The sequence below is a fragment of the Thalassophryne amazonica genome, chromosome 7 (genome assembly GCF_902500255.1).
Source record: "Thalassophryne amazonica chromosome 7, fThaAma1.1, whole genome shotgun sequence".
Taxonomy (NCBI): domain Eukaryota; kingdom Metazoa; phylum Chordata; class Actinopteri; order Batrachoidiformes; family Batrachoididae; genus Thalassophryne; species Thalassophryne amazonica.
The window spans coordinates 55,726,008-55,750,514 of NC_047109.1; the positions used below are offsets into that span (position 1 = coordinate 55,726,008).

At 39.2% G+C, this 24,507-nt stretch overlaps 1 protein-coding gene across 1 annotated transcript; it reads right to left on the reverse strand.

The window, feature by feature from the left end:
• Positions 1 to 962: 962 nt before the first annotated feature.
• il21r.1 (interleukin 21 receptor, tandem duplicate 1) lies at positions 963 to 22,711 on the reverse strand. Its single transcript, XM_034174238.1, has 11 exons — positions 22,365 to 22,711; positions 22,038 to 22,132; positions 21,538 to 21,646; positions 19,825 to 19,997; positions 17,738 to 17,846; positions 15,380 to 15,570; positions 14,184 to 14,317; positions 13,900 to 14,089; positions 13,674 to 13,755; positions 7,074 to 7,167; positions 963 to 1,956 (listed from the first exon to the last, which is right to left on the reverse strand). Exons 2-11 carry the CDS (start codon positions 22,096 to 22,098, stop codon positions 1,183 to 1,185), a joined length of 1,917 nt encoding a protein of 638 aa, XP_034030129.1. The 5' UTR covers positions 22,099 to 22,132; positions 22,365 to 22,711; the 3' UTR covers positions 963 to 1,182.
• Positions 22,712 to 24,507: the final 1,796 nt, after the last annotated feature.

Sequence of the window (24,507 nt, forward strand, 5' to 3'; positions counted from 1 at the left end):
ATTTTTGTTAGGATCTACTCCTCTTAACTTTTAGTATTCAATGAAATGAAGTGTGCTCAGAGCAACACAGCTGGGTCACACTGGAAAAGGAGTTTATTTTCAAATATACCAAGCACAACAGCACAACATGCACATTGTATAAAAACTACACCAGCAGAAGGGGATACAGTGCATCTGGAAATTATTCTCAGTGCTTCACTTTTTCCACATTTTGTTATGTTACACCCTGAGGTGCATCAACAAAGTGTTGTGCAAAGGATGTGAATACTTATAAACGTGATTTTTGCAGAAAATTCAAAAAAACTTTTTTCAGGTTGTCATTATGGGGTGTTGTGAGTAGAATTTTGGAGGTAAAGAAATACATTTTCTCCATTATGGAATATGGCTGTAACAAAATGTGGGAAAAGTGAAGAGTGCTGTGAATACTTTCTGGATTTACTGTACCTGCATAAAGGCATCAAATCACAAAAGTGTCCAAGGTCCAAATACAGAACATGTAGCCCCAGAACAATTATAACTAAAGTTAATCAAAATTAAAAAAAAGAGTAATTTATTCAACAAACTTGGTCCAAATAGAGTGTACATTTTAAACTACACACAGACAGCCAAAATAAATACATCGGATGAAACCCCTACAAATTCCTTTTTGAAACCCTGTTGTAACCCAGGTGTAGCAATGTAGCTGGCCGTGCCCCACATGGAGTTTTTTTCTTTTTTTGGTCAACAGTAATGTCATCAACACAACTTTTTACTCAAAACTCAATAAATAATTGGTAAATGGACTGCATTTATATAGCGCTTTTCCATCTGCATCACACACTCAAAGCACTTTACAAATAATGCCTCACATTCACGCCGATGTGAGGGTGCTGCCATACAAGGCACTCACTACACACCAAGAGCAATAGGAGATTAAAGACCTTGCTCAAGGGCACTTAGTGATTTCCAGTCAGGCTTCTGGTCTCAAGGCCAATGCCTTAACCACTAGACCATCACCTCCCCCACCTCAATACAGTTTGCTGGAGCAAAGAACCTCGTTAAGTTTACATGATCAAGTGATTTTTTTTTTTCCCCAGTAATACTAGCAAACTCAAGTTTTTTTATTTGTTTGTTTTTACAGTGCACTAATGTTTCAATTAGTGTCCGATATGGGAATCACTAGTGGGTCTCATTTGATGAGACTCACTGTGTCGTGTGGACTTGGTTCTCCAAGTTGCTGGAGTCTACTTGAAGAGTGCTGCATATCATCCACTGCTTGACATAGTTAGAATGAATATTTTTGTGCTCATGGAGTAAGTGCGAGTCTGTCTGCTCTGCCATGTGTGAGTCTGAGGGCACGGGGCTGCCGCACTCCCCAAACCCACTGTCAATGGTGTCCAAGTCCACACGAGGGTATCCATCTTCTGATTGCTCGTTTGACACAAAGGAGTCAAGTGACACCCGCTCTGGTTCATTAAACTGCACCTCTGGATGAAGGATGACATTTTCTGCTGATAAGTCATTGGATATTTCATCCTCTTGCAAAATCCCACTTTGTCTGTGGAACTGGAACATTTGAGGTTCTCCTAAATCATAGCCAGCTTCCTGCCTGTTGTCTCCTGCATAAGAGCTGAAGCTCTCTTCCCCTATGGACCTCCTCAGGGTGTTCATAGAGCTGTGTGAGGTGGCTTCCTCCTCAAGCTCTTCTCCTGACAGGGTCACAGTGTGGATAGAGATGTGGCCGGTGGAGTGCCCGTTGCTGTGCAAGCTGTCACCCTCCGGGTGGTGCAGGAGTGAATGGCAGTGAGGCTGCAGGTTACAGAGGAAACAGCCGCATGGTTCCATCTCCTCACTTTTGCTGCAGCTTTGTGTGTCTCCACTCCACTGAAGAACATCTTGCTGCTTCTCAGGCCGCACAGCAATAGGAGTGATGGTCATGAGGACGTCATACTCGCTGGGCACAAGGCTCACCCTGTCCTAAAACACAGCAAATCAAACGTCTTAACACTACATAAATGGATAACCATCAGGTACTGGACAATTTAATTTAACTTTCATCTATATTATAATAGCCAAGTGGCCTCTGTGTGCATGCGTGCATGTGTGCGTGTGTATGGCTTTGATCACTGACAAACTGGGATGAGCTGACATTTGCCATTTGGTATGCTTATGTATTTTGGGTCAAGGATGAAAGCTCTGAAAATGGAGAGTTGATAGCAATAATATTTTTGGAGAAAGCAATATTAGCTAACAACAGTGAACAATGGATGTTGTGCTGCAATGCACCATGGGAGTTCCGGGCTTTGGTATTTTAAATGTTGTTATTGCGGTTCATGTTAGTTTAACAGTATTGTTAGTGTTAATGATTTATTGTGTTTTTGTAGTTCAATTGATTTAGTCAGTTTAGTTAGGTATCATGTTGTTATGAGAAGTGTAGTGCATTTGATGTTTTCCACCACAGTCTGTCTGTGGGTGTGTAAAAATAAAAGCACCTGATTGCAGCAGAATGCAGAAAAGACAAAATGTGTGTGTGTGTGTGTGTGTGTGTGTGTGTGCATGCATGGTTGCGGCGTGTGTATAACTTCGAGCATGGACAAACTGTGGAGAGCTGTCCTTTGCCATTAATAGGACTAATATTTTCGGAGAAAGCATGGATATTAGCAAACAACACTGAACAATGGACGTTGATAATTACATTCCAGCCTCACATACCATTCCAGCAGGGGGCGGTAAATCATCTATATATTAAACGTGTGTGTGCGTGATTTTATTTAGTAAGTTTAATGTAAGTACATAATATAATTGTAAATATGTTAAAAATACATGGATGACACAAGAAAGTGAAAACACTTATTTCCATTCTGGTCCATTTAAAAATTAAATGACAAAATAGAAGTAATAATAAAATAAAATAATAATAACAATATTGATGATGATAATAATAATAATAGTAATAATTAATAGTAATAATAATACGAATAATATTAGTGTGTATATGATGACAAGAACCTTAACACATTAATACATTAAGACAGTAAATTAACATTAAAAAATGATGTAATCAACAGGAAATAAAAGGGCTGAGTTCTTCCTCTAAAAGCTGTTGAGGTCTAAGGTTCTAAAAACATTCTGGACTCACACACCATTCTAACTCATGATAGAAAGTTTGCTTAATTTATAACCACCCTTGAAAAATGTCAGCTACCTATTTTATAAACACTACTCAATCTAGAGCCCATAGATCCCCATAGGCAATGTGCTAGTTTGGGTTAAATTGTGACCACTGCACAAGGTTTAAGCAGTTTAATGGTCACTGCGTTGTTTTAGGAAAGCAAACATTCTTTGTATTTTTGGACGCTATTATTGACAAAAAGGAAATAGCCCTTTTTTTATTTCCTCGGCCAAAGAGTTTATAATAAAAGGTGTTGGAAGGGGTAAGACACTACATTTGGTCCCATTCCAAATAGAATATTTAAAAACTTAATTTTATTTAATCTAAAGGGTCTTAGGTATGACGGTCGCTGTGAATTTAGAAGGGCTTATAATATTAGCTCTAAACTGTGCAGAACAGTGTTACCAAGACAGATAAGCATGAATCGATATCCTACTGAAAATGCTACCACATCCTGACACGACGCTGTCAGCACAGCTCAATCAGCTTAAATGTGCTTAGAAAACAATCTTTCATCTCCTCAGCAAGCGATAGTAGCCGTCACCACAAGACTAACACAACAGAGTCAGGTCAGCAATGGTTTTTAGAAGCACACTTTAGTCTGTGCCACACATCTCAAATTTGACATGCACAGAAACAGACAGTGGAAGAAATTTGAATCTCTCCCTGTTCTGTGTCACAGCTACCCTGCTGATATGCTTTTTTCATGCTCCTTTTTTTGTTCAAGAGTGTGTATATATATATATATATATATATATATATATATATATATATATATATATATACAAACACAAAATCGGAAAGAAGAAATCATGTGTCACACACAAGGGATTTTGAATACTTCTGCAGTTGCAACATTATTTGTAACAGTTCAGTTTGCAGTGCATTAGTACAAGAAAGGCTGCAATTTTGAAAAGTTTTCATTTTGTAATTGGTGGTGCAATAGATGAAATCTGAACTATGCACAGTTTATCCAGTCAAAGGTACAAAAGCCTGTCACTCCTTCAGATGTCCGACAGGTGTCTTTCTGTTTGTCCAGTTACTTATGGGCTCTGAAAACAGGAGGGGCTGTGTAAAAATGAAAGTAAAGTTGACATCCTGAATTAAAGCTAAACGTCTACACTAGAAGCACATCTTTATTATTTCAACTCCATTGTGGTTGTGTGACATAAAGTGTGCCGCTGGCGAAATACTTAATGGACTGGACTGCGTGCAGAATAGCTGGGATGCATGAATCATTAAGGTTATTAATATAAACGTGCTCTTTATGACAGATGTAGCAGATTTAAAATAAAGATAAAGAATTACAGTGAATTGGGGAGGGGTTGACTTCTCAGATATCATTATCTTGTTTGTGTATCTATATCATGGAGTTTCCGTGAACCTACATGCATTGACTCATGTTTGCGGTGAGCACACTCTGCTGAATGATCCCTGTAAGTGCACCGTAGACTTATTACAGCTGCAGTTTCAGACGTAAGTGTGAATAAACTTTATAATCTGGTCATTATTAATCCCTCCAAAAATTCTTGTTCCTTATTGCTGAGTGTAAAATCAAATAACAGCATCATGCCTGAAAATATTGTTCAGGGCAAATTTACATATTCTTCCAGAACATGAGACAGTTCTTTCAGGTTTGGATTTATAAACCTTTTTAATCATCACTGTATAAACTTGAATATATATAGTCATCACATTTAACTATAACAAGTGATTAAAAGTTGATTTTGCAGAAATATATTCTTTAAATAATTTTAGTCTCTCTTTGCATAGGATGCAACATCTTCCACTGTGTTTTTAAATAAATACTATTGTAACTGCAGTAGTGTTATAATAATTCTGTAGAAATATAAAGATCATTCATGGGCTAACGACTGCAAAGGTTTCATCATCTCTTATGTGACTTTAGGCCACAGATAGTAACACTCATCAGATAATCTTTGACTCGGGGTAACATTCCACTGAATTAGACCCACAAACCAAGAAGTCTTATCAGGTTGTTTTGGTACACTGAAAAGAATAAAAACCCCTTTAATCACACATCAGCTCCACCCTATATATCAGCGCCTTTAACATTTGCAGTTTTTAACTGTATACTGTAGGTCTCAAATAATAAGGATCAGTTAAAATGGTCCATTCAAAAATGTCTTTTCAGCAGTTATAGATGATCTAAATTTGAAATAGTAGAGGTACCTGTTAAAGAAGTTAAGTAATTTTTAACCTGGGCTCTATTTTTTTAGAAGTTGTGGAGTTCATCTTTTCAATTTGGAAAAATATGAATTTAACTGGTGCAGCATTGATTTAGAACATAGACACTGTAACAGGCTAACCGGCTACATAATGTAATGGCACGGGGCAAGCTGAAAACACTCATAATAATCTGCTTGTTGTCACCAATGAAGAGACAAAAATGTCTTTAGAAGTGTCTGGTAGCTTGGAGAGGATCCTACGGAAGTAAACATACATGTTTACCAAGCTAAATGTTATAAAATGTTTTAAAACTGATTATGCAATTAGCCATTTACCTTAGCTTCTTAGCCCTCCCTGCAGCATCACTCACAACTGAATCACTTCAAGTCAATTACAGATCAGAAGCTGAATGAGACCCTTCTAATGACAGTACTGTTCAGTGGTGACAGATCTTTCTCTTATCGTGCGTCTGCTTTATGGAATGATCTCCCTGCATCAATAAAAGTCAGATTCTGTAGAGACTTTCAAGTCCAGATTTAAGAAACACTTATTTTCCCTTTCATATGGCTAGCATACTGGTATAGTATGTTATTATGCTTTTAACCCTTTTAATTCATTTTATTAGGAAATGGAGCGTGCCGCGGCCTCAACTTTATCTAAATTCTGGGTCTTTTAGTGAAGCTTAGGGCTAGTGGCCGCTAGTGGCCGGCGGTCACCTTAGTATGTCTTCTGTTTTTCTTGTTGCTAAATGCTGATAAATTATACTGGATTTGTTGTCTTTCTGTCACCTGATTCTGTTTTTTTCTCTCTAAGGTGCAGCTCGGGAGTGGGTGTTTCCCTCTGTAGGCCTCCCGTCCTAGACACCAGCATGGACTCCCAAAATCTCCCAAAATTTCCTGTATAATTTCCTGTATTGTCTAGTGTGTCGGTAGCATGGCCCAAGCAGAGGGTCACCCTTTTTAGTCTGCTCTGCTTGAGGTTTCTTCCTCAAATCATCAGAGGGAGTTTTTCCTTACCACTGTCACCTGTGTGCTTGCTCTGCGGGTTAGTAAGGTTAGACCTAACTTGTGTGAAGCACCTTAAGGCAACTTTGTTATGATTTGGTGGTATATAAATGAAAATAAATTGAAATTGAAAATTGTGTTCTGAGAGTAAGTTAGCCTGTTAACCTGTGATGGCGTTTGCTTTATATTTAAATACACCACCAATTAAATGATTTTGTTCTGAGTGAAAAAATTAAACCCACAAGTTACAAAAATACAGTCCAACATAAGATTGCGCTATATTGGACAAAAGTGTCATGGAAATGACAAGCAGGCTATTTTCAACCATAATTTAGAATTTTAATATTTCTTTATCCATACATTTTTGGAGCGATTCAAGCACAAGAAAATTACAACAAAATAACAGACAAGGTTATATGGTACATCTGTAAGCCCCATCAACACTCTGTGCTCCAACTAAGTTTTTAACCTGCCACAATAACACATCAAAGCTGTGAATTTGACTTTTCAGTGGTATTTTCCACTGGGGTTGTTACGTAAATGTAAATGAAGCACGTCTTGAAGCCCCTACACACTGACTCATTCACTTCCACCAGCCCCACAGACATGAAGTCAGAGGGAAAAACCCACCAAACAGCCAACAGATGCTGAAAGTGACTTCTTCAGCAACATCTGCTGGCCAAGTGTAGAAAGTACACTGGCCCCATAGAGCTGAGGATTTTTCTTACCTTGAAGTTCCCTCTGTAGCTTTGGTCGAGGGTCTTGAAAAAATCATGTGGTCTGGGGATGTATGTTATATGGTGGAACTTTTTCAACAAAAACCTGAAAAACAAATGAAATTAGGCAAAAGTGTGGGCCACTCGCATGGGTTGAAGTCATATTAATGCGAGCGACATTGCGTTCCTAGCAGTGAGGCTGGACACTGGGTGACTGAAACAGCACTAGCATAAGTCTTGCTTAACAGTAGCGTTGACAGCATGGTGTATGTTGTACTGAATATTTCAGCATTTGTGTTCTGTGAATCAAAGTTTGTAGAACTTGGCTAGCGGCTAACGTCCACATGGCTAGCTGTAGTCCTGACGTTTCTTTGTGTTAACTGCTTCACTGAAACTATCATGAGGCTCCATGAACAAACATTTGTGATAACGTGGTCAGTTTAATGTACCTGCAGATTTGTCTTTGAAATAAAAGGCAGCAGTTTTTTATTTTTTTATTTTTTTTTGTGTGTCACAAACTATTCTGAGTGTGTGTTCTGCTGCCTGCTACTCCTAAAAGTTTTTTGTTGGTGCATATTATTTCCTATTTCTTATTTTTGAAAAGTTTGAAGGTGGTGCAAAGCAGCCTGTGCACTGTACTTTGAATTCACACAACTTGAAACTATTAAAAATTCATAAAGGGAAAGTCAAACCACAGAAATTCAGAAAGAGGGCTTTCAAAGTCAAACGTTTCAGGGAAATGAATGCACTGATTAAAAGTTTTTGGTCAAAGGTTGGCATTGGGTTGTTTGTATATTAATGCAATGATTAGCTTCCATACAGCTGGATGCATTATTTTCCTCCCCAGCCCTCCACACTCATGCCTCTCATTCCCAACTTGGTTACCCACAAAGACTGAGTGAAGGCTTTGTCCTGGATTTCATGTGCATGTTAAAGACATGAAATCAAATCAAATCAAATCAATTTTATTTATATAGCACCAAATCACAACAAACAGTTGCCCCAAGGTGCTTTATATTGTAAGGCAAAGCCATACAGTAATTACGGAAAAACCCCAACGGTCAAAACGACCCCCTGTGAGCAAGCACTTGGCGACAGTGGGAAGGAAAAACTCCCTTTTAACAGGAAGAAACCTCCAGCAGAACCAGGCTCAGGGAGGGGCAGTCTTCTGCTGGGACTGGTTGGGGCTGAGGGAGAGAACCAGGAAAAAGACATGCTGTGGAGGGGAGCAGAGATCAATCACTAATGATTAAATGCAGAGTGGTGCATACAGAGCAAAAAGAGAAAGAAACACTCAGTGCATCATGGGAACCCCCCAGCAGTCTAAGTCTATAGCAGCATAACTAAAGGATGGTTCAGGTTCACCTGATCCAGCCCTAACTATAAGCTTTAGCAAAAAGGAAAGTTTTAAGCCTAATCTTAAAAGTAGAGAGGGTGTCTGTCTCCCTGATCCGAATTGGGAGCTGGTTCCACAGGAGAGGAGCCTGAAAGCTGAAGGCTCTGCCTCCCATTCTACTCTTACAAACCCTAGGAACTACAAGTAAGCCTGCAGTCTGAGAGCGAAGTGCTCTATTGGGGTTATATGGTACTATGAGGTCCCTAAGATAAGATGGGACCTGATTATTCAAAACCTTATAAGTAAGAAAAAGAATTTTAAATTCTATTCTAGAATTAACAGGAAGCCAATGAAGAGAAGCCAATATTGGTGAGATATGCTCTCTCCTTCTAGTCCCCGTCAGTACTCTAGCTGCAGCATTTTGAATTAACTGAATGCTTTTCAGGGAACTTTTAGGACAACCTGATAATAATGAATTACAATAGTCCAGCCTAGAGGAAATAAATGCATGAATTAGTTTTTCAGCATCACTCTGAGACAAGACCTTTCTAATTTTAGAGATATTGCGCAAATGCAAAAAAGCAGTCCTACATATTTGCTTAATATGCACATTGAATGACATATCCTGATCAAAAATGACTCCAAGATTTCTCACAGTATTACTAGAGGTCAGGGTAATACCATCCAGAGTAAGGATCTGGTTAAACACCATGTTTCTAAGATTTGTGGGGCCAAGTACAATAACGTCAGTGTTTTGAAGTGAAGTGTTTTGAAGTGATACATGAATACATGAAGTGTTTTGTGTCAGATTAATGTGTTTACCTGTATACATACTGCAATAAGAAAAGTTTAAAATTAATTCAGGAGATCAATGCACTGGATTATAAAATTCTGATAAATATTAGACATTTTAGTGCCTATTATCTTGATGGTGGGGGCAAAAATGAGTTGTACAGAAGGTGAAAGTCGATTTGGTGCATGCACAAGAACACACTGCCATTTAAGTGCTGGTGAATACCGGCACAAAGCCAGAGGCTGGGATTAAAGTGGTTGGAATAACTGTCTGGGCAAGCTGTAGATTGAGCACAATATCAACCAGTCAGAGTAGCACTTGTCCTTTAAACTAGACTGTGCCAGGCACACAGTGCTGTAGTATTGACAGAGCGAAAGAATTTCTGGAGAGCAAACAGATTAACATCAACCTGTCGGGGTGCATTGTGGATAGTGGACACCAAAGCTCCCTGAGGTGAAGCCTGCTCGAAGGTGAGGGTTTTTTGTGTGAGTGTTTATTTTCCTTTCATTTAATGGTTGTTTTCATTTTGCTTTCATTGTGTATTTTTCCACATATAAAATTGCCTGTATTTTGGGGGTGGGGGGTAAGATAGTGGTGCCCCCACCCCCATCATGAATAACATTACTTCACTTTAATTAATTCAGGAATAAATTGTAGTAAAACAAAGCAATGAGTTGCAGTGTTTCATTGTAGATTGAATCACTACTGCATAGTCAAAGGTCATACGAGTCAAAGGTCAACCTCAAAGTGACTACCAAATGGATTAATTGTTGACAGATAACAATGAGTCTGTCTCACTGGTTCTCAAACAACATGCTGGTGTGTCACACACAGCATACATTGGTTCAGTGGGTGCGTCCCACCAGCCCTATCTTACACTTGGAATAAAGCAGCACACAGCGCAGTGAAAGTATTAATGCTAGTTTCCACCTGGCACAGTTGTCATTTTCACATGGAGCACTCATGGTGAAAAAAGAAAGAGTACTTGTACACATGGAATGTATATCTTTATACTGCACCACACTGATAACAGGAAAATTCCTTGCTTGTCTTGAGAAGAAGTTTTTGGTGGTCTACAGCATAAATGCTTTCTGTTTTCTCACAGTTACTCATCAACCCTGCATCTCATTTTAAGACCATCTGGATGCACAGATGCAAATGGTATTTTATGAATGTACAGGTGTGAAAATGACAACTCAACAACTTTTCAGTTGGAAACGAGCAACGACGCTTGTACTGCATTATGTGCTGCTTTCTGTCGGCAGAAGATAGGGCCCACAGAATTTGTTATGTACATCCTAGTAGTTTAATATGAGCTTTGGCACACCTAAATTTACAGTCCAAGTATGTACGGTGCATCTGGAAAGTATTCACAGCACTGCAGTTTTTCCACATTTTGTTATGTTACAGCCTTATTCCAAAATAGAGCAAATTAATTTTCTACTTCAAAATTCTACTCACAACACCCCATAATGAAAAGATGAAAAAGTTATATATATATTTGCAAATTTATTAAAAATAAAAACTAAGAAATCACATGTGCATAAGTGTTCACAGCTTTTGTTCAGTACTTTGTTTATGCACCTTTGGCAACAATTACAGCCTCAAGTCTTCTTGAATATGATGCCACAAGCTTGGTGCACCTATCTTTGGGCAGTTTTGTCCATTCCTCTTTGCTGCACTTCTCAAGCTCCATCAGGCTGGATGGGGAGCGTCGGTGCACAGCCATTTTCAGATCTCTCCAGAGATGTTCCGATTCAGGTCTGGGCTCTGGCTGGGCCGCTCAAGGACATTCACAGAGTTGTCCTGAAGCCACTCTTTTGATATCTTGGCTGTGTGCTTAGGGTCATTGTCTTGCTGAAAGATGAGCCGTCTCACCACTCTGTGTCTCTGTGATCCTCAAATATGTTTTTGTCCCAGAAACTAACTTTTGTATTTGTAAAAGTTTTTTGAGATGCTGGCCAATGGCCTGTATAGGTCTGGTATACGGTTTTTATTCTTTTTTATTATTTTTATCTTAAGGCACCTTGACACTTGCACAAACTTGATCTACTGGCACCCAATCTGGTGTGCCAGTGAGTAAAACCATCGTAAACTGTGTGTGGCTGCGTGCCATGGCGCAAAGAAAATTTTGAAATGTTGAAAATATCTGGCACACATTGAATTTCGTGCCACTTACAGGAACTAGTTGTAAACATTGTGCAATTTATTCGACAACACTGCGTGTCACTGCGTGTTATTGTGCGCAGGGCATATGAACGATTATAATGAGATGTTACATCTGTCATGAACATAACTTTACAGATACATTATCTATAGTATAAAGTGTAAGAAGGAATGAAAATGCAACTGTTTTACCAATCCATTACAACATACATATATAATAAATAATTACCTTTGAGAAAAGATTCCAAATGCATTCTCCACTGCATGGTGCGCATGAGAAAACCTGCAGCTGTAGATAATTTCTCTGTGATTCTGGGAGCGATGAGAGAATGGTTTCACCAGCCAAGTTCTGATAGCATATGCGTCATCAGGTACGAGACACTTATTTTACATAGCGTAGCATCCAGTGGGACAGTGCAGGGATCAAATTTGTCCAAGTGTCAAGGTGCCTTTAGGGTCATTGTCCCTAAAGATGAACCGCCGTCCCAGTCTAAGGTCAAGAGCGCTCTGGAACAGATTTTCATCCAGGATGTCTCTGTACATTGCTGCATTCATCTTTCCCTCAATCCTGACTAGTCTCCCAGTTCCTGCTGCTAAAAAACATCCCCACAGCATGATGCTGCCACCACCATGCTTCACTGTAGGGATGGTGCCTGGTTTCCTCCAAACATGACACCTGGCATTCACCCCAAAGAGTTCAATCTTTGTTTCATCAGACCAGATAATTTTGTTGCCTCCAGGTGGGCTGCCATGTGCCATTTACTAAGGAGTGGCTTCTGTCTGGCCATTCTACCATACAGGTCTGATTGGTGGATTGCTACAGAGATGGCTGTCCTGCTGGAAAGTTGTCCTCTCTCCACAGAAGAATGCCGGAGTTCTGACAGTGACCATCGAGTTCTTGGTTACCTCTCTGACTAAGGCCCTTGTCCCTGATCACTCCGACAGCCGGCCAATTCTAGGAAGAGTCCTGGTGAATCCAAACCGAACGTCTTCCACTTATGGATGATGCTCATTGGGGCCTTCAAAGCAGCAGAAATGTTTCTGTACCCTTCCCAAACAGGATGCAGCTGAGCTCAATTTTGAGCTTCATGGCATATGCTGTGAATACTTATGTACATGTGATTTCTTAGTATTTTTATTTTTAATAAATTTGCAAATATATATATAATATTATATATAAAATGTTTTTCACATTGTCATTATGGGGTATTGTGTGTAGAATGTTGAGGAAAAATATTATTTTCATCCATTTTGGAATAAGGCTGTAACATAACAAAATGTGAAAAACATGAAGCACTATGAATACTTTCTGGATGCACTGTATACGCTACCAGTCAGCTGTCTAGCAAATATGAAGTGAAATACAGAAGCCGTCCAACTAAAAGTTTGTGTTCTCATCTCCATGTCTGAGCTTCATAATCTCACTTCTCTGACACTGACGCATTGCATGACTTCCTATGTGTGTGAGCCAATTGAGTGCAATGTGTCGCTGCATGAAAAGAACAGCAGCGGTTTCTATATATGTGGGAGGTGATGCCAGGAAAGTGTGCATTGAAGCAGTGAGAATATTCTGAATCACTTACTGGAAAACAAAGTACTGCTAACCTTTAATTGTTACTACATTTTGACTGTGTGTGTGTGTATATATATATATATATATTAATTAGTTAATGCATTAACTGTATCATAGTGAGCCTTAGTACTTTTCAGCCTACCCTCGTGTATATATATATATATATATATATATATATATATGTATATTAGCTTTTCAAAACGATGAAGGTAGATGTACATTATGTTTCACAAAAAGAAATTTTTATTTTTATTGAGATGTTTTATGGCTATTTTCTGTCTCATGTTAGAATTTGTGCTATAAAACCTATAGATTAAGGATCAGCATGAGACTGACAGATGCATAAGTGACAACAACTGCATCTCAACTACATATGATCTGTAAAGTTTGGAAACATGGATATGTTCACTGTTAATCAAAAGGTATTTTTCAAAGGTAAAAATTTATATTAATATGTAAGTACTGTAGCTCATGAGGTAGAATGCTGTACTACCAATGCACCCTAACAAACTAATTATAAAAGTGGCTGAATTTCTAATAAAATCCTTGTTGTTTGCTCAGTGTCTGGCTCTATAATATAATAACAGAGGGTAAATCTCAAAAATCATTTCATATTTTATACAAATTCTTGATGAATGTTTGGTCATAATAGGTTCATCACTTAATATGCAGAATATACAGAGTGCAGTTTTTGTTTGTTCCTTCTGAGTAAGAATAATCATGGATAAAACAATGTCTACTCACGGCTTTTTTGAATAACCCAGAATCAGGAGACCAATGGCCAAAACGATGGTTAGAGAGATGTACCACCACCGTGAATCAATACCTATAAGGCAACCATAATAATACAAGTTTTGAAGTGAACTATTTGATCAACACAGTGACAAAGTAACATTTGTAGCTGGCCCAGCTCGGACACAAAGTTTCCGATGAACACTGCATTTTGTGCTGAATAGTTTGCTCTCTCTACCTTTGGTCTGCACGGACGGTCCTGTGGACTCCCATTCTGACGAGGAGCTCCACTCACTCCAGGGGCCTTTGTAAATGGCATCAGCACACACTTTGGCCTGAACATCCACCGTATATCTGATCTGTGGCTGCAGATGCTTGGTGTCTATCACTACATATTTTTGTTCCACAAAAAGGGAATAAACTGGATCCTGTCAGAAAGGAAAAAATGTTTTGCACGAGAACATTTTGGCAAAGAAATGCAACAATCATTTTATGTGTTTTTTTTTCCTTCACAGATGCTACCTTGGTCAAGTGCTTGCTTTCCCTTATTCGCACCCGGTATCTTTGACAGTATTCCTGGTCGTTTGCATCCCAGGTAATGTTGTAAAATCCAGTTGTGTTTGTCACATGTACATCAAAAGGAGGCAGAGGTTTCACTGTGAAAGTAAACAAAAAAGAGGCATCATTATGAGACTGAGAATGTTCTTGCATCAGAAGTTGCAGTTGGAAAATATTTGTAGCTTTTGTGTTAATCTGGAGGGTGGAGCAGATGGTAAGGACCACAAGAGGGTTTGGGTATTTTGGGGGAAGTTACCACATTACAAAAACAATTTCAAAAGCCCTCCCCCCATTTTTTTTTTAATAAAATTTTTATTCCACATTTTTTTCAGTGCAACATATTAGTGTTTTCTTTACTTTCTGGTATTTACCATATTTTTTAAATACTACGGTATACAGTACACACACACACACACACACACACACACACACACACACACACACACACACACACACACACACACACACACACACACACACACACACACACACACACAAGAGAAATGTATGCTCATGTTTCACATGTTTTTAATCAGGTTTCTCCTATAATTTATTACTGAATGATTATCAGGAACTGTCTTTGTGTTGTCGTGTACAAGATAGCACATGCACAAAAAAAGTTTTTCTTTTTTAATTTTCAAATGAGGTTTGTAACTTGACCATTGTTTCTTTAAAGAAACAAATTTAACTCTACCAAATAATTTTTGATGAAATGCCAGTGCTTAAATATTTCAGTTTTAGATGTTTTTTTTTTCATCAACATCTTTATTACATATTCATGTGGGGTGAAACACTAAAACATAGAAGGTTTGCAAAGAGCTGTATGTCACATATTTGAACAGTTTTGCAGTTCATTGTCTTGCCCAAAGCTCTACTGTGCCTCAAGCTTTTGCACAGTATGTAGCACCTTCTGCAGTATACGCATGTGGTACAGAAGATGTTCAGACCACAATAACATCGTGTAACGATGAAATTGCATGCTGTAATTTAACAGTTTGCTATTCGACATTTTGCAAACAGACGTTTGCACATCCACTGTGTACTATGAAGCATTAAGTGCCACCATGACTAATATAATTCCATCTCTACTCATATTTTTCAAACCTCTGCTGTTTGTTCTTAACTTTGAGTTACTGCGAGTTATTGCCATTGTAACTTACCCACATCACTCACTGCCCAGGGGGACGACTCAAACACATTCCTTATTACTTGACCAGCCTGATGACTAACTCTTGCAGTACAGTTTGTTCCAATGGCTGCTATAACATAAAGTGTTTCGGGATACATTGTGCACCAGGACTGAGGTGGTTTGACTTCACAGCTGTCATGAAGCTCTTCTTCATCTCCATCACTGCAAACCACAAAGCAAAATGCTGGCCATGAGTCTGATGCAATTTGCTGGTACGATTGCATCCTCAGAGTTCCAATTTCTGACACAAAAGCATCTGTATGCATTTTAAATAACTGAATAATTACAAGTGAATAATGAAATGTGCAATGTGTTTTGCATCACTTCAGAACAAGATGGACATTTCACTCCTTAATCCAGTGATGATCAAACATAAACAAGACTTTGCATTATTGCATCCACGGGTTACGTTTTTGAATCAGTGTAATGTCAAATAGATGTGTCTGCCAACTACTGGCAGCGGAATTTGGTTTGATGATGGATTAGGAGCAGGTGTGGTCGTCAGTAAGAGAAACAGGCCATTTCTGCACAGAAATGTATCAAATCAGAGGAATAAACTGTTACTTTTTGATTGTTTAACAACAGTTACTTTATACAATTTAAACAACACAATTATACATCCACACAACCCTGCAGAAAGGATTTTGTATGAATTTAGTTGCAAATGAAAAACAGAGAGATGATCTTCTGTGGAAAGTGCAACAAAGTTGACTGTAGCTTGCAAGATTTCAACATCTTGGCACCAGATGTCAACAAGCAGTTAAATCAACTGCCATTTAAAAAGAAAAATTCTCAGTGGTGCTGAAACCAAGTTTCTCCATACACTACTGTATTCCAAATACTAATACACCCATCAGCCATAACATTGTGACCACCTGCCTAATATTGTGTTGGGCACCCTTTTGCCACCAAAACAGCCCTAACCCACTGAGGCATGGACTTCTGATGGTGTGCTGTGGTATCTGGCACCAAGATGTTGGCAGCGGAGCTTTCTGTTGGACTGGGCATGCCTTCGCTCCCCACATGCATCAGTGAGCTTTGGCTGCTCATGACCCTATCACTGGACCTGCAGTTTTGGAGATGCTTTGGCCCAGTAGTCCAGCCATCATAAATCAGCCTTTGTCAAAGTTACTCAAATTTTCATTTGTCCCCATTTTTACTGCTTCCAACACTCAACTTTAATGTTAACTTGCCTTGTTTTTTTTTGTTTTTTTTTTAAATTAGATTTACAACACCGGTGCTCTCTTTAACTTGTTACATGTTCATACTCATTACATGTTGTGCATTACTGGGTATTGCTTAAAGCTCTACAGCCTTTCAAATTTCACAAAACTGACAAAATTTAGTTTCTACTGAAATCCAAGCGTTATAATGGTGGTTTATTTTCTGAAATGTTGCAAAATTACACCTCATTTTAATGAAGAGAACATATATACCTGGGGGAGAGGGGAATTCCATATTTATTTTCCGTTTAACGCTGTCTGCAGGAGGATGTGCGTGTGTGCATGCATGAGGTTTTGAAATTACCTTTCACATCGCGTGGTGATGTGTGTACATGGAGAGTGCATGCTAACATCTGTAAAATATCTTGTAAATCACTTCAGAGGTGTTACTGGGTTTCATAAACAGCATAATAATCCATATTGGATTATTTCTGATCGAGTGAGCAGCCAGTTGACGTTACCGTGCATTTTTACTATGACTGGCTGTCACTGTGTGCTTCCCAGTGTCCCTCACACAGGTTGAGGGAAGCCCCCACATGATCTATGACGTCTCCATGGTCGCTATCATAGAGTGGATGGGTTGCTACTGAATGTAGTTTAAAGCCATCTGTTCATTTGAACTTTTTCTCTTCAGGTGAACTATTTTTTATTTATTTTTCCATAAAATGTAAATTTTGATCATATTGGCAATGTTGTATTATTAATCCCCAATTTAAAGGCTACTAAATAAAACTATAGTGGTGCTAAATTCTTTTTATGACTTAAATCTTTAAAAAAAAAAAAATGCTGAACACATTTAATGAACATTAATGACGTTAGAAAAAGTTTTGCTCCATTTTACAACTTTTTCCAGTGCATCTCCCTCACCATTCTTCTCTCTGTGCCTTTTAACTTTCAGACTTGTCTTTAAAATTACATTTTAGTATGTTGTATTTCTATTATTGATGGAATTTCTCTTAATAATTCATATGCTTGTCTGTCTATGTTGTAATCCCCTGAAGAAGCTCAAGGATGGACAGTGTACAAAATGTAAAGTCCCTCTGATGCATTTTGTAATTTTGCATGATAAAAGTGAAATTGATTTGCATTATCAGGACAACTTTTACCTGCAGTTGACTTCCAGTCGGACAGGATGCGTCAGCACTGAACCCGAACAGGAACAATTCAGTAAGCTGCTGTAGTCTGTGGTGCAGGTAACATTGCATAAAGATGAACCTGCAACAGAAAGGAAAGTACAAAGATTAACAATGATGCATTTGTTAATTTTAGAATGTCTGCCTTTGAAAATGACTATTTAGAATTTTAGGGACAATTCCCTCAAGGTAAACTAAGCCAAGACAAGTAGAGAACCACATCAGTGTAACAAATTAAAACACTAAAATTCATGTTGGGGTTGAAAGGAGCAAAGGATCCCATGTTCAATCATTTTAGGAGTTCATCTTGCGTAAAGCTCTACAGTACATAAAGTGTTATGCACAGAACTGTGTGTGGCACCGTCTACGCTCATGTCACGAAAGGAGGTTTTAACCACAACAGCATCATGTAACACCATAATTACATGCACTACCAGTCAAACATCCCGTGTGTCCAAACATTTGACTGGTAGTGTACTATTTAACATTATTATCACATACTGAGGCGTTGCTGGGCTGGTAGCATAGATTTACATTTACGCTACTTGGCTATACCTGCCCGCAGTAGCGGGCGGGTATTGGGATGCCCGCCCGCTGTGCATAAACTGATGACGTCATAGCGCGCGCAGCCCAAGAACTGTCCGCAGAGGAAAAGATGAAAAGGCGGTAAGTGTGTGTTGGTCCCAATATGGATATTACAGATGATTTTCTCATGGATAGTCTGACAATGAACAGTAGCCAAACAGCCGGCTTGATGAGGATGCACTGGCAAATTTGGAGAGCAGCGTGCTCTAGCCAACACGACAATTTAAAGTGAGCCAACTTTTTATGTACGCATTTGCTGGTTGTTGTGCATTTTGAAATTACATTAAATATTGTTAATGTGATTCCACGTGTTGTGTATCTCAGTAACTGATAATAAAGCAAAAAATAACATGCAGTTGTCGTGCGGTATGCATTTTCTGAGTCCCTCCGTCCATGCTGTCATCCAAAATGACAGATATTCGCCCTCGTCTAACTCGTGCGAATGTCGTTTTGGGCCGCCCTCCAAAAGCATGTTATTGTATTATTAGTAAGTGCCTTGAGCTTCTCCCTTGAGTTCACTCGGTGTCACCACAGCAGATCTGAGGTGGATGAATATTGATTTTACTAGGGGAGCTACGACCACTATCTTTGCACCCCCCGGACTAAACCAAACCAGTATATAAACTAAAACTAAAACACCAGTGACTTCTGTCATTATTAAGTCTATTGATATTATCCATATATTAATGATATGGGTCTATTGGTGGCCATTTTGAATCTTAAACCCATGAATGAATTTAGTTTAGGCACAAATGAGTTTGCTGTGACCTGCAATGGTCTTCCCATTAAATCTCTGTGATATTCAAGTTGTTTATATGTTGTGTAAGGGTGTTTTAGTGAAAAAAAAAAAAAAACTGTTTTGGGGGCCATCTTGGATAACTGGCTTGAGGCCAGTTTTTATTTTTGGGAACATCCTGTGTTTTGGGTTCATCTAAGGAACCTAAAACAGTTGGTTTGGTTTAGTCCTGGTTCGGGGGTGGGGGGGGGGGGGGGGGGTGCAAAGGTTGTGGTTGTAGCTCCCATAGTATTTGCCACACCAGATGCCCTTCCTGACACAACTCTGTATTGGTGAATGTGCAGGAGTGGGTTTTAACTGGTAACCTTCTGCACTGGAAAAAAGCACCACCCCTGTTGGCTATTCAACATTATACTGTCAGTTTTTCAGAGTTACTGTGTTAGGACTGCATTTTATCCCACTCCAACAAAATTATATAAAGACAATCAAAGTAAAAATTAGAATTGAAAAATTTGATTTTGCAGTAGAATTTAAGTGTATTTGGAGTGGGACTAAATGTAGTCCTGGCAGAGTAAATTAAATTTATCGTGTATGTGAACAGATGTTTGCACAGCTGCTGTGAAGTCCCACTATGACCATGTTTACTCATATGTTGCAGAACTGACCTTTGTTCTTACATTTACCACAGAACTGCTGTCAGCAAAAGATCAGATCAGTGGGTTGAGACCAGTTAACTTACCCACATCATGCAGCGGCTGGGGGGATGATTCACTTGCATTTGTTATTACTTGATCAGTGTTTTGACTAATTCTTGCAGTACAGTATGTTCTAAAGGCTGCTGGATATATCATGCACCAGGATTGAGGAGGTTTGACTTCACAGCTGTCATGAAACTCTTCTTCATCTCCATCACTGTAAAACACAAAACAAACACTGGTCATCAGTCCAATGCAATTCATGGGTATGACTGCATCCTTAAAGGTTCCAAACTGCAAGACAAAAGCAACTGTCTGCAGCTTTTTAAAATGCCAAATATCTTTGTATTTGTATAACAAATGTACAACATGCTTTTCCTCACTTGAGAAAAACAGCAGATTATTAAGGCTCCTGAAAACAGCGGCAGGCGAGCATAAAACAGACTTAGGGTGTTGCTTGTATGTCGCCAGAAATTTGAACAGTATGAAGTAGGGAAACAGCAAAAGTCCTTGCCAAATACTCACAGAGCCATTGTGGGCATTGAAAAGCCCTCTGATTGTAGTCTCCATGACTCATAACGTGGTGAGAATCGTGAGAGAACTTTGTGAGGGGCTGACGATGGATAAAACTGCATTGTGAGCGATTGGAGACAATAGTGAGGATCTGATATTCCCTGTGGGAGTCACCCTGGGAGCCCCCAAAATACCGGAGATGATTGGAGAGAGTTTGCACTTCTGGAAGGCACCAAGGGAGTCCAGCAGTTGTGGATCAACTGCTGAATCATGTATACGAATGATCAGCGGGCTGGACACACCTGTTCACAGTAGCTGGGATTGTCTTATTTGTTCATCTAAATCAAGACCACAATCAGAAAAAAAGTGTCATGCTGGTGGCTATGAACAGCATGCATGCATAATCAGCCTGCACACACAGAGATGGGCTTCAGCACAGCAGTGGACAAATACTGGCCATTCCCAAGAACTAAGGAGGACATCTGTCCACAGGAGGACAAGCTCTTTCATAGTGTAGACTGCAGGACATTACATATTTCATCCTGCAGCTGCCAATCATGCACCATCCATGCATGACATCGCCAGCCAGGCCTTCTTTAACGGCATGGATCATTGGACATCACATATTTCATCCTATAGCTGTAGCTCACTTGCCATCCATGTGTCAAGGTGTCAGCAAAGAGCTCTTTGATGGTATGGACCTAAGGACATTACATGTTTCATCCTGAGGCTGATGATCACACATCATCCATGCATGACACCACCAGCTAGGCCCTCTTTGATGGTATGGATTGCTGGACATTACATATTTCATGCTGCGGCTGCTGATCACAAGTCATCTGTGTGAGATGGTGCCAGCCAGGACCTCTTTAATAGTGTGCACTGCTAGACAGTGCGTATTTTATTCTGCGACTCATTATCGCACACCATCTGTGCATGACTGTACCAGTCAGGAACTCTTTGGTGGTGTGGACTGCTGGACATTACATATTTCATTCTGCAGCTTTTTTTTCTTTGCTCCCATGGTCACTCTTCAGGAAAGGACAATTTTGTACCCTTTTCATGAGAAATTGCCCCCCAGTAAATACAGTCATCTTGCACTGACATCTCATGATTGTTCACTTTCACGGGGTGCAGGGACAGACTGTGATGTGCAAAAAGTGTAAATCTGCACTTGCACATGTTGCTATTTTGTGCTACACAAATGAAATTGCTGTGTTATCATAAATCAGGGAGGACGTTACCTGCAGTTGACTTCCAGTAGGACAGGATGCGTCAACACTGAGCCCGAACAGGAACAGTTCAGTGAGCCGTTGTAGTCTGGCATGCAGGTGACATTGCATAAAGAGGCGACTACAGCAGAAATGAAAGCAATTTTTGCTCATTTTAGCATCATATGTCTGCCCTTTAAATCATTGCTTTGAATTTTAGGCACATCTACGTCATGGGAATCTTAGTCGAGGCAAGCAGAAAGACACACAGTAAATTTTACTGAGTAAAATAAACTCCCACTCCAAAGAGAGCCAATTGAACTCAACTATGTTATCTTAGATATATCATAGTGTTACCTCAAGTTGTTTAACTCTAATATGAGTTATTTATACTATGTGGGATCAAATGGTATACTTTATTCAACAAAATTTACTGTCAACATCATTGTAACAAATAAAAATGTAAGCTTGTGTAATTATAGAAGAACATTTTCTCAGAGACAATGTGATATTAATGAGACTTGGTGGCCTACCTTCATGAATCAACAATCTGAGGACCCACAGCAACAGTAAGAGCACGAGTTTAGGAGCCATGGGAATGGCGCTGGTTAGACTGAAAACACAGCAACTGAAATCAAAGATAAATATTACTCTACAATTTAGCTACAATTTAATAATGTAATTTAAAATGACATCATCTGAGATTTCCTGGAAATACTGAATAGAGGAGTCATTATTCAAAAACAACAAACAGTAAAATCAAATCATCACTCACCAATAATTAGATAATTAATGATTTGTACTTCTTAATTTATATATTTTTTTCTCATAACAAAATCTTAATGAATTAAAAATCTTACCTTTTTTTAAATTCAAAATTCTCTCACTTCATCGAACGGGTTAAGTGAGGTACAGATGCAGTGGTGTCTCTGTGACTTTGCTTAGTGGAACAGTACTCAGGCTTCGTCACGCTGAAGGCGTCATCATCAGCGGCGTGACTGAGGATGTGGGTTTCCAGCCTGTAAGTGGTGTCTCTGTAGTGCCTTCCCACCACATCCACACTGCTGCTATGAATATGCACTGTTACCCAGAGAACAGACGCTGAAGGGGAAATCAGTTGGCTTCTTACAAAACAATTGTTTATGATCTGGCTTTAAAAAAGAAATAAGGCGGGCCTTAGCTGAAAATATGACACTAAACTTTATAGAATGCATCTATTTTTATTCTGGAAACAAAAGGTGTTACTGATCCAAAAAAAAACCCAAAAAACCCACAGTTAAGATCAGATCACGTTTTTTAAGTCACGGAACAGATTATTTCAAATGAGAGAGAGAGAGAGAGAGAGAGAGAGAGAGAGAGAGAGAGAGAGAGAGAGAGAGAGAGAGAAGAAAGTCAGACAAACCCTGCTTTCCTTTCCATTTTTGAAAATATCAATAAGGAATGAAATCAAGGAAGTTTAGCCTGTGGTTCTGAATGAAATCAAAGAGTCCAATATTTTACACAATATTTTAAAAATAAAATATTTAAAAATTGTTATGTTAAATTGCAATATGAACAGTAGCAGTGAAAATGAAAATAGCCTTTGTTAAAGAAAAAGTAAAAAAAAAAAAAAAAGAACAGAAATGGAGCAAACCTGATGCAAGTTCATAACTTCAGATTCTTTTTTTTTAAAATGAGGATTCTGCATTGTCTGGTGAGGGGAGAACAATAACTTTATTTATAACACGTACATAATCCATTAGACCTGGTAGGGGTGGTGGCCAAGTGGTTAATGCACTTGGTTTCAGTATGGAAGGTTCCCGGTTCGAATCCCACCCCTACCACATTTCTCCATGTAATATGGAGTTGCGTCAGGAAGGGCGTAAAATTTGTGCCAATTCAACATGCAGATCCACCTTGGATTTGCTGTGGTGACCCCGAGTACAAAACAAGGGAGCAGCTGAAGGGACTTACTTACATAATCCATTAGACCTACCGACTGATCCCAATTCATTTAAATTCTGATGACTGACTCTGGCAGCATAATGACTTAGTGATTAGTACTGTTGCTTCACAGCAAGAAGGTAATGGGTTCGAATCCCACCTGTGGCCTTTCTGTGTGGAGTTTGCATGTTCTCCCCGTGTATGCGTGTGTTCCCTCAGGTTGCTTCGGTTTCCTCCCACCAAAGACATGCAGGTTAGGTGGATTAGAAACTCTAAAAATTGTCTGTAGGTGTGAATGTGAATGTTTGTTTGGCTGTTTGTGGCCCTGTGACAGACTGCTGTCCTGTCCAGGTGAACCCTGCCTCATGCCCCATCACTGCTGGGATAGGCTTCAGCCCCCCGTGACCCTTAATTGGAGTAAGCGGTTGAAGATGAGTGAGTGACACTGCAGTAGGTCCTCTTTTACAATAGAGCAGGCACTGTGAGTTTGATTATGATGATTGATTCTGCAGATGGTGTATGCTGTGATTCATTTCTGCAGGCATCTTGGTGTATTAAATATAAATCAGTTTTAGAGTTCTCATTTAAAATTTAAATTTATATTGTAATACAGCGAAAACAAGGTTGTGTTCCATGTTGTAGTGTTCAGAAGCAATGCTGTCATAAGATCAATGGGCCAAAAAAGTTAATACAGTAATTTGAAATATTACTTTCCCCCACCTGTCAAACTCCACTTTAACCACTGAGTATGCTGTAGCTTGGTTGAAATATATACTTTTATTTTAACTTGGTCTGTGTGTTTCCATTTTGATCAGTGAGAAACTGTTTGTTAATCAGAGAAAGACACCTGTCTTTTTTGGAATTGCAGGGCATCATCACATTTTCAGAGCTCCAGACTAAATTTATGAACCCATGTTACCTATTATTTCTACTGGCCCACCTTAACACAGCAGGCTAGAACCGGCCTTGTCTGGGATTCTCATTATTTTCCAAAACTCTGGATCTGAGCTACTTCGGCTGCACCTGCTCTTAGAACACGGCGCTCAGTTCAGGGGACTCATGACTGCACAGGAAAGAGGC